The sequence below is a fragment of the Larus michahellis genome, chromosome 4 (assembly GCF_964199755.1).
Source record: "Larus michahellis chromosome 4, bLarMic1.1, whole genome shotgun sequence".
Taxonomy (NCBI): Eukaryota; Metazoa; Chordata; class Aves; order Charadriiformes; family Laridae; genus Larus; species Larus michahellis.
In genome coordinates, this window is record NC_133899.1 from 7618069 (window position 1) to 7632659 (window position 14591).

General features: G+C 40.1%; 1 protein-coding gene across 3 annotated transcripts in view; it reads left to right on the forward strand.

The window, feature by feature from the left end:
- The window catches only part of ADAMTS18 (ADAM metallopeptidase with thrombospondin type 1 motif 18), a 79246-nt gene that overhangs the window by 60034 nt on the left and 4621 nt on the right, over positions 1 to 14591 (forward strand). For all 3 annotated transcript variants that reach the window (XM_074582875.1, XM_074582872.1, XM_074582874.1), the window contains 6 exons: positions 2379 to 2520; positions 4036 to 4162; positions 8678 to 8882; positions 11192 to 11383; positions 11758 to 11970; positions 13368 to 13515. In XM_074582875.1, the coding sequence (XP_074438976.1) occupies positions 2379 to 2520; positions 4036 to 4162; positions 8678 to 8882; positions 11192 to 11383; positions 11758 to 11970; positions 13368 to 13515 (1027 nt within the window). The remainder of the gene's footprint in view (positions 1 to 2378; positions 2521 to 4035; positions 4163 to 8677; positions 8883 to 11191; positions 11384 to 11757; positions 11971 to 13367; positions 13516 to 14591) is intronic.

Sequence of the window (14591 nt, forward strand, 5' to 3'; positions counted from 1 at the left end):
TAAGGGTTTGAATGGAGCACAGCAAAGAGGGCACAGAACTACACCTCGAAGAATGAGCATAAAGTATCATGTGGGAACTTCGTAACACGCTCATCAGTGAGCAGCTTGTGCTGTGAGCACTGAGCGCGCAGAGGCTTTCTGGAAAGACAGTTTGAGATCCAGGGACTCAGAGTGTACCTGTGCAGGGCAGCATGAAGCTGCACAGCAGTCTCAAGTCCAATGTTTCCTGATTTCGGAGTATTTGATTTCAAACCTGTTCTTGTAAAATTGTGGTGATACATATATACATACATGACTTACCCCTAAAACAGATATAGTAACAGTATTTCTATCAAGAATATTCAGTGAAAATAGAGAGGTCAGTAATCACTTTCAGACCTATTTCTTCCATAATCTCACAGGTGTTCTAAGGTGCTCATGAATTAAGTGTGGATGGGCGAGATGAAAACTTTCACATGAAATACTTTAATTGACCTGTGCTTGGAGAATCTTCTAATATGAATCTTCTGATGAGAAGGCACATACTCTCCAATTCTTCTGGAAGTATTTTGCCTTTTACAGTCCTAATTGCTATATTCTCAGTTTGGATCATTATTAAGGTTCACTGACTGAAATAAAATCTTTGTCTACTGAGAATGGAAAATATAGCATCCGTTTTTCTTTCTTCTAGAAAAGTAAACATTATGCAGTCCAGCTCCTTCATGTGTTCAACATTATTGAGCTGCAGGTCACGTAAATTTTGTCTGAATTTTCACTGTCATGGGTAATTTCTGTTTTTCAATAGGTACATTTTCAGAATACTTTACTTTAAAACCCTTGGATACATTTCAAAATGTTATTATATTCCTAGGTCTTAAATGACATAAATGCACGTTTGTTGCTATTTCATGAAACAAATCTATACAGAGATCAGTTCTACCTACATGTATTGCTTAAGCACTCAGGATAGACATCACGTGAACTTAACTGACATTTTATTAATATTCTGAATGGTAGTCATTAACATAGCCTGAAATTGTACTTGAAATGCTAGTCCTTATCAAAAAGCATATTTAGGAACTGAGGTTAACTGCACCTGCTCTTTATATTACCATGACCAGATCCATATTGGTGAAGAATTAAAACTTAGTAGAGCTCTGTAACTGTAAACTCTTGCACTTTTTCTATTAAGTTCGAATATAAATGCACTTTGCTGCCAAAAATAGTTTCTAAAATAAATGCTGTTAAATAGAAATTTCTCCCCAAATTTAGGTATGTGTCAGATGTTCATGCATCTTGCATTGATTATACTTCAGACTTGAAATGAGTACAGCAAATTTTAGGAAGTTGCCTACACGAAAACTGCAATGTAATTCACCACTAAAATAGTACATCCCCCGAGAGCTAGGCTCCCCAAGTTAAATGGCAAAGATTGTTATTATAGTCAGTAATCACACGTTTTGTAAATTTTCTAACACATTACGCTAAAATCATGAATAAAAGATTTTTCCAATCCTTCTTCCCCTGTAGACACTCAGGGATGTGTCCTTTTCTGGACTGAAGCTTTATCAGCTTCAACCATTGTGAGAAAAATACCAGCCGAGAGTCTTCCAAACAAAATTTATCGCCAGTCCACATAGAAAAAGCTTTTTACAAGAAAAAAACCCCACCTATTTTATACCCTCAGCGTCAAGAATGGAGGAAGCCATGTCTAACCACCTCTGTTCCCAGTCCCCACACAGCTGTACTACTGCTTTGCTCAAGCGGCTTTCAGTAAAGCATTTGAGTCCTGCTTGCTTAATGGGCAAAGGCTTCTTCATTCATAGAAGGCACTGTGGAAGGATCAGCTAGCCTGTGCTTTGCTCACTAAAAGAGAGGAAATTTCTCCCAAATCCTAAATCCATCCCCTGCACTGCCCAGGCACCTGCCAGTGAGCTGCCAGGGAATGCGGGGACCCGCTTGTAAAGGGCCAGTGGCAGGAGCAGAGCACTGGGAACTGGGGCAGGAGCAGTGACGAATGCTCCACTATCCAAAGTCTGTGGCCGGTATTTCCCATCTACTTGAAGCCATTTCTGCTTCACCAAGCCAGCCAAATGCCTTCTGATTTAAAGGAGCGTTATGCTGAACCGTGTATTTCTGCACTCTCCTATTATATGCCCTGCAGGTGTTAGTCCAAGCAAATGCTTTGCTGTTTAGGAATTACTTTGACGATTTTTAGTTTATCGAAAAATTAGGTCTCCTGAAAATTCTTTCACAAACCTGGTGTGTATAAATACATTATATGTGTATCATGTTTAGTTCACCTTCCTTCAGAATGACAGAATCCTTTTTTCCTTTTTTTTTTTACCCCTCTCCCCCTGCCTTTTTTTTTAAAACAAACCCCAAATACCCCTCCATAGATCCTGTTACAAGGCAAAAATCCTGGGATTGCTTGGGAATATACATTTTCCAAAACCAACAATGAAAACAAGACATCTGTCAAAAAACACAGCTACTCCTGGGTGACGGTGCAGTCAGAGTGCTCAGCTACTTGTGGTGGTGGTAGGTAACTTTCTAATTGCCAGTCCTCCTCCTTTTCATTTTTTCAAAGCATATAAAACATTTCAGCTGCCATTAATTTTGCAAATGTGTATCAATACATTCAGGGGGTCATACTGAACACCTGGTCCTTATTTTTTTATCTGACAACTTGTAACATAGATGAAGTACCTTCATACTTCCTTTATAGTAAAAAAAATTCATGCCAGTCTCAATTCGTGTCACTTACGGTGACTCAGGCTTTTTTCTTCAGGTCAATCCGTGTGCGTACAGTACCTTGCTGTTGAAGTAATGTGGGAATTAAGAAAGATACCTAATAACGAGTACAATTTATCTTACCTGCAGAGAGTAACTGAAGACCAAAATATTATCAAGACCTTTACTGACAGTTGCACCCTGATCTTCTTCACTGTTTAGTTACAAATATTTGATTTCTGCCAGGTCGGAGTCGGAAATTCTATATAAGTTAAGGATTCCTTATTACCATATTCCTCTAGGTATTTCCTTTGTGCGGACCAGCTATTTGTTTTTCTAATCCTGGACATTCTGTCAGTGAAAGTAAGTCTGGGCTGTAATCAAAGCAGAAAACTGCCATGTGGGAAGTCCTGGAAAAAGAATTGGGAATTAAAATTTTAGTGGCCTTTCATTTGGAACTGGGTCATATAAATAAGACTATGTAGAACAGTTGTCTCTAATACCAAAGAATAGGCCTAGGTGACCAAGGAAATGCCATGTTATGCTCCTGTATTGGCAAAAAAATCCAGGTGAAATTCAGGAATATCTTGCTACTGTGTTGTCAGACTTCACAGCCTTGCAACCGAGTGTTTCTGGAAGAAAGACCCACCGGGAGCCCTGCAGACAGAAAATATAACAACTGTATTTTTCTTGCTTCCCTTTAAAACAAATGAAGGTTGCATTAAACAAATGGACATAAAGACAATGGAAACAACCGTGTTTCCAAATCTGACTTGCTGTGCCCAATGAACCGTGTGTGAGGGGAACGATACGTCTCAATTAAAAGATAAATCTATAAAATCACCTCATCTCATAAGGCATCTTTAGTCTTCTCGGTAATCTGTCCTGATGCTGACGCTAGACAGAGTTTAGGTTCCGGAACCTGCAGAATTCCAAAGTCTGTAAAGATGGACTGTAAAAAGTTGCAAAATATTTAGTTGCAGTTTGCAAGCGTGTGAGGAGAGCTCTAAGCAAGCACTGCTGCTTTCTGCAGGGAATGAGGATTTGAAGAATTCCTAATTTTTGCTGGGGGAGGATTCTGCAAATATGCTGTTTATGACTAAAATGTTTCATCTGACTTCAATAGGACCTGTGTTACAGAGAAGGAAATTAATGTTAAAAACATATTGCCAAATTAAACCCTATTTTATTTAGTTCAAGTCAGTGGAATTGTACCAAGAATGAGCTTGGACTTGTTTAGTTAATATTCCTCCCTACTACTTTTTCTCTTGTATTTTGAGTGAACGTTTATTTTACTGTATTTTTTTTCTAATACTTCCATAGGACACATTACAGCAAAAGCAATTTGTTTAGAAGATCATCGTGCACGAGTTAATTCCTCCTTTTGTGGCCCAAGGATGAAGCCTTTAACTGAAACAAAACTATGCAATACTAATCCCTGCCCAGCGTAGTAAGTTCTCTTTATTTTTGTACCTCTTTGCTATGCCTAATGACCGAGTTTGCCAAGAAAGAAGTCCTCTCCGACAGAACTGTATAGCCTGCTAGATGAACCCACTTTTATTCTGTAACATAAAACAGTAATTGTTTAAAAATGCTAGTTGTGTAGGCTTCTGCCCAATGATAATAATAGAGGCGGTATTTCTAATGTTGCTAAGGAAGACCTCCCGAGGATTGCTCGCAGCTCTGTCACCATACCGGGGTTAGCTATGTGACACTGAGTAAATCTGAGTTACTTAGAGGCCTGTTCTGCCACCTTTACTCACCTTGAATCAATAAGACTATTTCCTGAGTAAAGTGCTACTCCCCGTGTGGAAGCTTGGCCCCGTGACTCAGATTCCACATATTAGATTAGGTTAAAAGAATCTTGTGAAGCGTAATTAGTGATTTTTGGACAAAACGTCCCACAGAGTACTATGATACCGAAAATAGGACTATCTAAACCAAATAAATTGTCAGCAATGCTACTGGTACCCACAAAAATAAATAGAAAGACATCGCCTATGTGAACAATCTTGTTTTCTGAAAGACATAAGAAAGGTGAGATGCAAAGGAAGACACTGACATATAGATAAGCATTTAGAATCCAGCTGGTCTAAATCAACAGAACTCCTTTAAAAACAAGGGAGTTACACTGATTTATGGTAGCTGTGGTAGGGGCCCTTTGGAAAAAAAAAAGTTGTGTGCTTGTATAATTAAACACAGTATTATGTGGCTCAGAATATAAATGGGTAGATTTAAGGACACACTGGCCATCTTTCTTTTGCTGTTTTTTTCACTTTTGGATTCCTGAGTTTGCAACCTTACTTTTATACCAAAGATCAGAAAAGCTGTAGTATGTTGGACAAGACATTTGACTTCCAGATTTTCTGAAGCAATATGTTAAAAAATTAAGAGTGTTTCTGTTGGAAATAAAGACAGTTGAAGATACATTGAAGTGCACAGGCAGCAGAAGGCAGAAGAAATGCAGGAAAGCTCTAGACCCGGTGTCACCTGCTGGTTTTACTCTGCGGTGATAAAAGCCATGGGTGGTAAAAGCAACTGGCTAAGCCCACTCCCATACTTCATAAAATAACACAGTTAATGGAATTTAATAGTGAGCATTCCCCATCTCCGCCAGTCCAGAAGATGATGATGGGGCAAAGCAAAAAGATGTATATGTTCTGCAGTGGCTTTGTTTTTACTTAAAAATCCATACTTCGCAATATGTTGAACATACTAAAAAATAGTCCAGTAATAGTTTGGAATTTCCTGCAGAATTTAAAGATTACAGCAGAGTACACAAAATCCAAATAGCAAATTATAGACTATGACCACAAAACGATAGAGATAAGGTTTAAATAATGGTAACATGTGACAGGAGAGCCCCATGTTCCTGCTTCAGCAGTTTCTTCAGATTGCGTTTAGCCACATGATTTTCTCAATACCAATTTTAAGTAATCTTTGTAGCCAAACACAATCTTTTCATTTGCGACTTATCTTCTGCCAGAACTATTTTTATCCAATGAACTCAGTATCATGTACACTGACGTGTATTGTCTGTGATGTTCCCAGGAGTCTTTTTAAGCTGTTTATGCTTACCTTCGTTTGGATGTGGCACTGTTGTGCTATAAAGCTTCACCGAAATCATATTCAATTCTATTGACCACACACAAGATTTCCATTTCTATTAACCAGAGATCCTGACGAATTTTGAACATCCACTGATGTAACTATTGCTGAAAATGCTGAATATCTATTTTGACATGCAGTGCAATGCTTTCATGCTGAAATCGCTCTGATATTCTTAGATTTACTATTTTAAAACACAATTAATGATTTGAACCCTAAAAAGAGTACAAAAAGAAAAACCATAAAATCCCCAAGCCACCTTTAGGGAAAAACAATTCAACTCAAGAATTAATTATTTTTAAAATCCTTAGGATATATTAATGTATGGAGGATCTACATGTAGGACCATGTCTTAAATTTAACAGATTGCCATTCAGCCGAGTGAAACTATGCCAGAATATCTCTGCTGAGCAATCTGCCCAGAAAGTCACGGCATGTAGTATTTCCCATAAAACCGAGACTGCCAACATCAAAAAATGTAATATTAATAAATTCCATGGAGGAAACAAAGAATGCTTAATAGCCAGCAAATAAAGCAAGCACAAATATAGTCGGCACAATAGGCAAGGGGAGGAGGTGAATAATAGATGAGATACAAGCGTGGCAGTTTTGTGACATAAAAGAGGCTCCAGATTTATAAAGGTCAGTGAGGAATAATTACTGCATAAGAACAAAGACTTATTAGTCTGAGTAGGAACAAACTACTGTCCCAACAGTAAGAACACAGAAAGGCATCAGTACTGCACACTGTTGGTGGATTTCAGAGCTGCCAAATCTGGTCATAATTATTTAGTTATTTGAGCTAATGAAAGATACTCTTGGATCACAGCCCAGATAATCTTGGAAAATGGCAGTTTACTAGATGACATTAAAGTAGGTTTATTGCCCTCTCCTCTGTGAAGAGAGGAACTTTCTGGGCAGTTATGGTGAATAAACTCTTAAAATGAACACTTTTGGTTGTTCTACCAAACACCGATGTCAGAAACATCAAGGCAAACTAATTAGAAGTTGTAAAAGGGATTAAAACGGTAACTTTTTTTTCCCAGAAGTTTGTATTGCAATAGTACAAATATTTATAAATCAGACAAAAAGGAAACTTCTGACGTGTTCTGGAATTACATAAGTACTGACTTTTCACATTAATATTTCTTTGTCCTGAAATTAGTGCTTTTTATATTTCCCACTACTTTTGGCAGTTACTGAAGATGCTAGATGGAGAGTTGGGATTTCTTCTATTCCCAAAGGAATTTTTCCAAAATAGCCTTTTAATATATTTTTTACAACTTAAAATTAGCTTTGTTGTCAGGCCGATGTGAACAGACAGGCAAATGGGATGCTGTTCTTCTTTCACACAGTAAGAAAAGAAATAAAAAAAGCCTTCTTGTCATTAAAACTGTATGTAAGCTGCTATTCCAGTGGTCACAGGGCTGAGGCTGTGAGAAACCGTGGAAGCTGGATAGACCATGCAGTTGGATTTGAGACAAAAACCTTTTCTGCAGCATAAATTATTAAAAAATTTTAAAACTGCTATTATAAAATCTTTTGTTTAAATTCAGTGCGGGATCTTTCAATAAGAGTTCTCAACTAGACCGATCACTTCAGTCATTCATAATTTCCTTTGTTTCTTCACTTCTGTTTTCCTATCTAGTTGTTATTTATGGTCTTACGTTGTAAGCCTTCGAGGACAAAGACACTTGGTTGTACGTTTGCAAAGTGTTTCACAAAGGCTGGGGACCCGCTCAGGGCTTCAGCAATAGAAATACTGAGCAGCTATTGACATTTCCGACCTAAATTTATCCTAAGCAATTGGCAATAATTCTTCAGACTTTATGTAACTTTGGTGACATGATGTGTAACTGAAGCGTGCCTGTGACGGTACAGATTTGCCCAACAGCTTTTGCTGGTTAAATTTCCTGTTTTATTTATATTCTACCTCATCTGTCTGCCAAATTTATTAGTCTGAGGACATGTAAATCCTCCAGACACTAATGACAGGACTGCTGATTTTAGCAAGCAAGTTCTTTTTTGTGAGCAGAGGCCAGGAAGGTTTGACATAAATCCCACTGGACAGCACCATGCCAGCACTTGTCGTCCCGTGTGAGCGGATCTACGCACAAGTGCACTGGGAGGTGCACGCTCAGCTCAACCGGCCCCATTCTTCCCCCACCATGCCGGCTTTTCCCTCCTATCAGCTTAGGTGAATCTTCCTCTTCCACCCTGTCTCTGAGAGAGATGTAAAAGGAAAAAATGTACCAACAAAGGGCAGAACTTTCCAATAATTGAATCTTATCAATTTACAGAACGCTCTCCATCTAGCTAGCTTCTTCCTTTGGCCTCAGGTCTCTTAGCTGTTTGGAGGTCTCTTCAGCAGCTGGAGAGACAAAAGTGACCATCCTCCCATTTCTTTAGAAAAGATTTTTCTTTTCCTGTTCGAGAGAGATTTTTTTAATTAAAAGCGTGGGTGTGGTTAAAAAGGAATGGTGATTTGTTAGCCAGACCCTTGTATCTTTTAGATACTTGACCAGGCTCGATGGCAGCGTCCCTCTCAGTCCCCGTGGAATTCCAGATTGCAGGTTGGATTCATAGGCAAGTTGGTTCTGGTAGATGAGAATGGTAAATAAGTAATACTAGTTTTTCTAGTTGTGTGACTTAGATTTCATCCCTAGCAAAACGTTCCATGCTTTGAAGACAGATATGTAACTAAAGCTTTTTGATTGCTTGAACAGATATCAGTACATCGGGAGAGCAGGCCAAGCAGAATCCCTGAATAATGCACTTTTGATAGATGGCTCATATGTATTGGTTTTATAAAGCTAATTGGACTCCTGTGTTTCTAACATACATTTTCACCTTTAAGCTGGTCAACAGGTGAATGGAGCGCATGCAGCAAATCTTGTGGAGGAGGGCAACAAAGTCGTCTCATTCAGTGTGTCCAGAAGAGGGCTTTCCAAAGAGAGGAGGTAGTGGCCCATTCCCTGTGTCCTGTCAGCACCCCGACGCAGATGCAGCTGTGCAATGGTCAGGACTGCCCACCCGAATGGAGCCCTGGCCTATGGTCTCAGGTAATCTGGAGAAAAACTTACATTTTTGTCTGCTGGCGTAATGAAAATATTGCCGAAAACTCTGCTCAAAAAGAAGAACGGTGCAAACTTTGTGAAGATCAGTATTTTGCAAGTGGCTCTGTTCATGAAGATAATATGTAAACCATGTACATATTTTAACTAGCCGTCCTAAGTGCTTGGCCAGGAGGGCTTGCTGGAAGGGGACACGTGGTGTCCTTTTTGGTACATTCAAAGAGATGGATTTGTATTTTTTCTGGTTTCATAACTTAAGGCTCTATGAATTCTTCAAAGCCGTTAACCCCCCTCCGAGATTACTTCCCACCAATATTAACTTTTCTCAGAGATGACAGGCAGTCAAGGATTGAAGAAACATTTGGGGTTAGAGTTGCATGTTAATGCATGCACATATGTGAATTGTGGGTTGATAAATTTGTGATTTACACGTTCGCTAATCACTGTTGTTCTTTTGCCTTTGTTAGAGTAACTATTCTACTGCAAATAGAGTACTGCTGCAGTTAATTGCCTGAGGGGCATGAGGGCCCTGGGCAGATTCCTGTGTGTACACACCCTGCTTCACAAACCTGCAAACTGCCTGACATTAAACCAGCCCCAGCTAAAAAACACAGCCGTGCTTACACAGAACACATCTCTGCTCTTTCTTTCACTGCTATCGATGCTGGTATGAACTGTCAGTCTAAGGATAAATGAAGTATGGGGAAATCTGGGATTTAAGAGCGAGCTGACAGTGCACTTATATCAAGAGGAGCGATGTTATTTTTATTTTTCCATCTTCATTTAATGAGATTCAAGGTGGATTTAAATTTACTGAAAAATCTATTACTTCTGTGTACACTTCTTGGTATTGTCACTCTTTACGTGCTCAGAAACATCTTGACCTAAGCATTCCCTGCTGAGAAGCACAGACTGGCTCTCCAGGGGAGTGCCCTGTAATGTACTTTGACAGACGAGTAACTACTCAATAGTCCATCGTAACAGAGTTTTAACACTCAAAAAGAAACTTTTTCTTCCAGTGTATGTGAAGGAAACCTTAGTGTGTCAGGAGACTATAAAAACCAGGTACGATGATTAGATACTTAAAAAGGAAGAAAAGGAAGAACAAGGTCTTCACACTTTCAAAATTTCCTTCCTCTAAACTAAAAAAAAAAAATCCATTTTCCAACTCTTTAGAAGGTGTACAATTCAAGTTGGGATTTTCAAATAAGCCTATGAAAATTAAGTTCAGAGTCCTGCTGAAATGTAGAGAACAGGCCTACTGAAGAAGTTAGTGAAGATTTTAAGATTCAGCTGAAAGATGTTATATCACAGGCTCAAGGGAGTTAAGAGGAAAAAAAATGGAAAATACCCAGCCTCTCTACACAAATCTGAGTAATTTTAAATGAAAGGAGTTTCTTGTTTGTTCGGGGGAAAGATTAAAACCACACATTTCAGCATGCAGATATTTCTGTTGCATCCTCAGTACAACTCTGCCTTCGTGAAATCTTTTGAAAACACTTGTTTGATTTAATACAGATAGTGATAGTGCAGGATTCTGCCTTGGAATGCACCCTTTAATTATTAGCAAAAAGAAGAACAATTAGAAGAGGATGCACCAAGGTAGAAAGCTGGCAGCATTATTTCAGGGCCAGTTATTTCTTCATTTCATCAGAAATGGCTCATTCCTGCATTTTGCTGTATGCTAAGGCAATGAAAACTATAGATGTCTTTTCAACCGAACCACGGTTCAGAAATGCCTGTTTATTCGCTGGTGACCTGTCGTAAGCTTCAGCTGTAATCTTGGCAATTAAAATATCTTCAAACCATTGTCTGCATCAGACTCCTGTAGTGAGATTCATCTGGTTATGTATAGATTCCCTGGGTAGTTTTCTCTGCCTCTATCTCATCCCTCTAGGCCAAGGTGAGGACAAAATAACAAATAGCTGAGAACATCTTGCCGTGGGAGATTCTGCGATGGGAGGTTAGGACCAGCTTTCAGCTATGCTGTCCAGGGAAAAAAGCATTTTGCTCACAACTCCAACTTACCTCATCTACGGAAGAGAGATATTACTTATCTGTTCTACATGGGGGCTGTAAGAGTTCATAGTTTACACTAAGAAAGCACTTAGAACAATGTTTTAGAAGTGACATACAGATGTTACTGTTACTTAATTACCAATAGAATTTCAAGTTTACTTACATTATAATGGCAGCTACACAGCACATTAGCCATGGTTTCTGTGCTCTCCTGTAAAACACAAATAATGCCAATTTTCATTTCCTCTAGTTCAAATGAGCATTTCTTTCCATCACAGTGCTCCAAGACTTGCGGGAGAGGTGTTAAGAAACGGGATGTCCACTGCAAAAGTACCGGTTCTCCCAAGGTTAAAATCTTGCCTGAAAGTATGTGCAGCAGAGACCATAAACCTGAATCCCAGCAGACCTGCGTGCTCGGACGCTGCCCCAAAAATGACCGACTCCAGTGGGTGATTTCTTCCTGGAGTGAGGTAAAGTGGTGCAGTTACATGGCTCCCTGCCTTCCTTCGCTGCTCTTGGAAACGCTGACTCAGGGACACACACAAACCCTGTGGGGGAAAGAAAGCTGAGTTGTCATTTGAAAATCAGGTGTTGTATGCAAGCCACTACAAAAACACAGTTCTTTACATCCAGATGTAGTTAGATGTACCCTGATGTCTTTGTTTTTCAGGACCTTCACTGACTTGAATTCATATCTCTGTTTACACGTTATGGAACATGGTCTTTGTGGGTTTAGTTATGCAATGCTTTTGTAGTTCTGCATAATTCAGGGTCTCTTGCACATAGCGCATTCTTTATCTGAATGAGTTTCTATAGATTTAAAAGGTGTACTTTGCCTTTGCAGTGCTCAGCCTCCTGTGGCCCGGGTGTACAAAAGCGAGAACTGAAATGCGGTGAGAAAAGCCTCCATGGGAAATTGATCACCTTTCCTCAGAGAAGATGTAGAAACATCAAGAAACCAAACACCAACCTGGAAGAGGCCTGTAACAAGGGAGCCTGTCCATCGCAAACGTTGTATAACATGGTGTCTGGCTGGTATTCCTCACCCTGGCAGCAGGTAGGAATGGGAAGCCTTCTCACCTCCCTCCCCCTCTCCTGGCGAGCACTCTTTCCCCAGCGCTATTTCATGTCTTGGCTTTTACGGAATTTACAAAAGGAGCAAGTTTCTCTACACAGTAGCTCAAGTAGCAGCCCCTAGTGCTTTTCACTTCACAGCATTAAAGAACAAACCAACTGCAGTGGGACTGCAGCCTCCTGGACAGAGAAGGTGAGGTTGCCATGCTGGGCTCAGAGAGCACCAAACCTAGAAAAGCCGCAGTATCCTGTGTCACAGAATGGATGTGGCACAAACACCTGGCGGGCATAAAATGCTGAAGACCGCGCCACTGTGACTATGGCAATGTGAGTCCAAGCTACTAGATTAAAGCTAGCTCCAGTCTTACATTGTGCTGTAGTCAAATGTCCGTTGGTATGGAGGAGATACCACCAGTGCTAACAGTCCACAGGTGTCTCCTGCACATAGCCATTCCATAAAGAAGGTCGCACCACTCAGCCACTGCAACATGATGCAGCTGGTTCACATCCATCATGTACTTTGGTGCAGCCCATTTCTTTGTCCGGAAACTGAAGAATGTCACCTAAAAATGTTATTCATGCTCGAGAGGCACTACATTCCACGCTCATTTTCCAACACTTTCTTCAAACTGCACTGTGGTTGAACTATTACATATCTATATGCACAATGTATTTGAGCATCTGCACGGATTGCCTGGAATTCCCTAAATACTATGATTAATTGTGGGATCAGTCTGTATTTGTTTCTACATTCTTGCAAACAAGCTTCTGTATTTCTGGAACTTATCTACTTTATGAGTCACATATCAATGAGACACACACTCATTTAATAACATTTACATGAAACAATGTATGCCTGACAATTGTAATCAGACGAAAATGATCACATTTATCTTAAAGACAACTTTTCATGAAACACATACAAGTAAAAGGCTTATTCATTTTAAAATACTTCATAGATCTTCTTGCAAACGCATACTGTTTTTCCCAAGTTACTGCCATAATTATGGTTCCAGCGGGAGTTTTATCTCTGTTCAGACAGCAGGATTGGGCCCACAGGCTCAGAGTTCAAAAGAAATCACTGCAGACAATCAGGAACAGGTTTTCTGAAATGTTCAGTTTCTGTCTCAATGCCTAAGTAAGGAACCAAATTTTCAGCTGAGTCCTTAAGTAACCAAATGTTCGGGAGGGAGAACAGATGCACATGTCTTTGAGAAGTTGGTCCTGATGGGGACTGCTGAACAGCAACACATCTGATCCTGACCTCTCTCTCTTTGAAAGTCTCATCCAAAGCCCTTGAAAGTCACCCTTTTGGCTTTCATGGGCTCCCAGAGAGGCTCTATAATGAAAGACAGCTTTTACTTTTTTTCTTCTCCACAGTGTACAGTAACATGTGGAGGGGGAGTGCAAACCCGGAGCGTACAGTGCCTGCGCCAAGGAAGACCAGCTTCTGGGTGCTTGCCCCATCAGAAACCAGCCATCCTGAGAGCTTGCAACACGAACTTCTGCCCAGTCCCTGTGAAAAGAGGTAAAACTCAGCTCTATGTGCTGTAGCAGCCTTGGCTGCTTAGAACTCTCTAGCCAGCGAAAATCACCTTTCCAGTTACGCCCACTGAAGATTAGTATTTGGCATGTTGCCTCATGAATGATATTTTCCCAGGCTTTCCAGCTTTACGGTTACTCTCTGATACACAGCATCTCTCTTCTCAAAGTGAACCCCCCTTAAAGTGGACTTCAGAGTATAACTGACAGATTTTAAAAACAGGAATATGTTAAGAAGTACATCAAAAAGTTATGCCATTTGGTTCTGAGCTGCATCTTTATACTATCTTGTTGAGTAACATACAAGCGTCCTATGCTGGTACTGTTTTATGATTAAAAATAGCAACTTTTGAACTAAGGAATAAGAATCTGCCATTTATTTTTGGTCTTTTGAAGTCCACTCAAGCTTCAAATTGCACCCATATCCTGAGAGTCCAAAAATGCTTTGTCTAGAATGTACTTCTCACTGCTTCTGATCAGTGCAGTCAGGGAACATGAAATAAGTTCTGTCCCCACTTGTATGTCTGCTGTATCCCTCTCCACCTCTTCAGTGTGTTTTGCGGTCCTAGAGGAGCAGAAGGAGCAAGAGGTTTTGTGTCACTCTGAATGAAGGAAGGAGAATTCTCTCAGAACCACCACAGAAAGAGAGTGGTGCATTAGCCCCATCCCATATATTTGCTTACAAGCTGGTTACAGTTTGTGACTCCCTAACTGCAGGAAAAAAAGCTCACGGAGGTCCAGGTTTGTCTCATTTAACACTAGTTATGTAGGTATGCTAAAGCCCTTTAAACATTAACTTTCAAAATACCGTACATTAACTGTCTTGTTACCATTTTAAAACTGGGAGCTGAAAGTAATCTCTATAAAACCTAGGCCGAATTGCAAGAGAGAGGTGGTAATGGAGCTGGGAGCAAAGGTCAAGCTCTGGCCCTGCATCTTGTGAACTGACATTAGCCAAGCCCCCCCTCAGCTGTACCACTGAAACCCCGTAAAACCCACTGCTGTCTTCAGGCCATTCTACTCATCAGCTCTGGACATGCCGGGTATCAAACTGATACATCA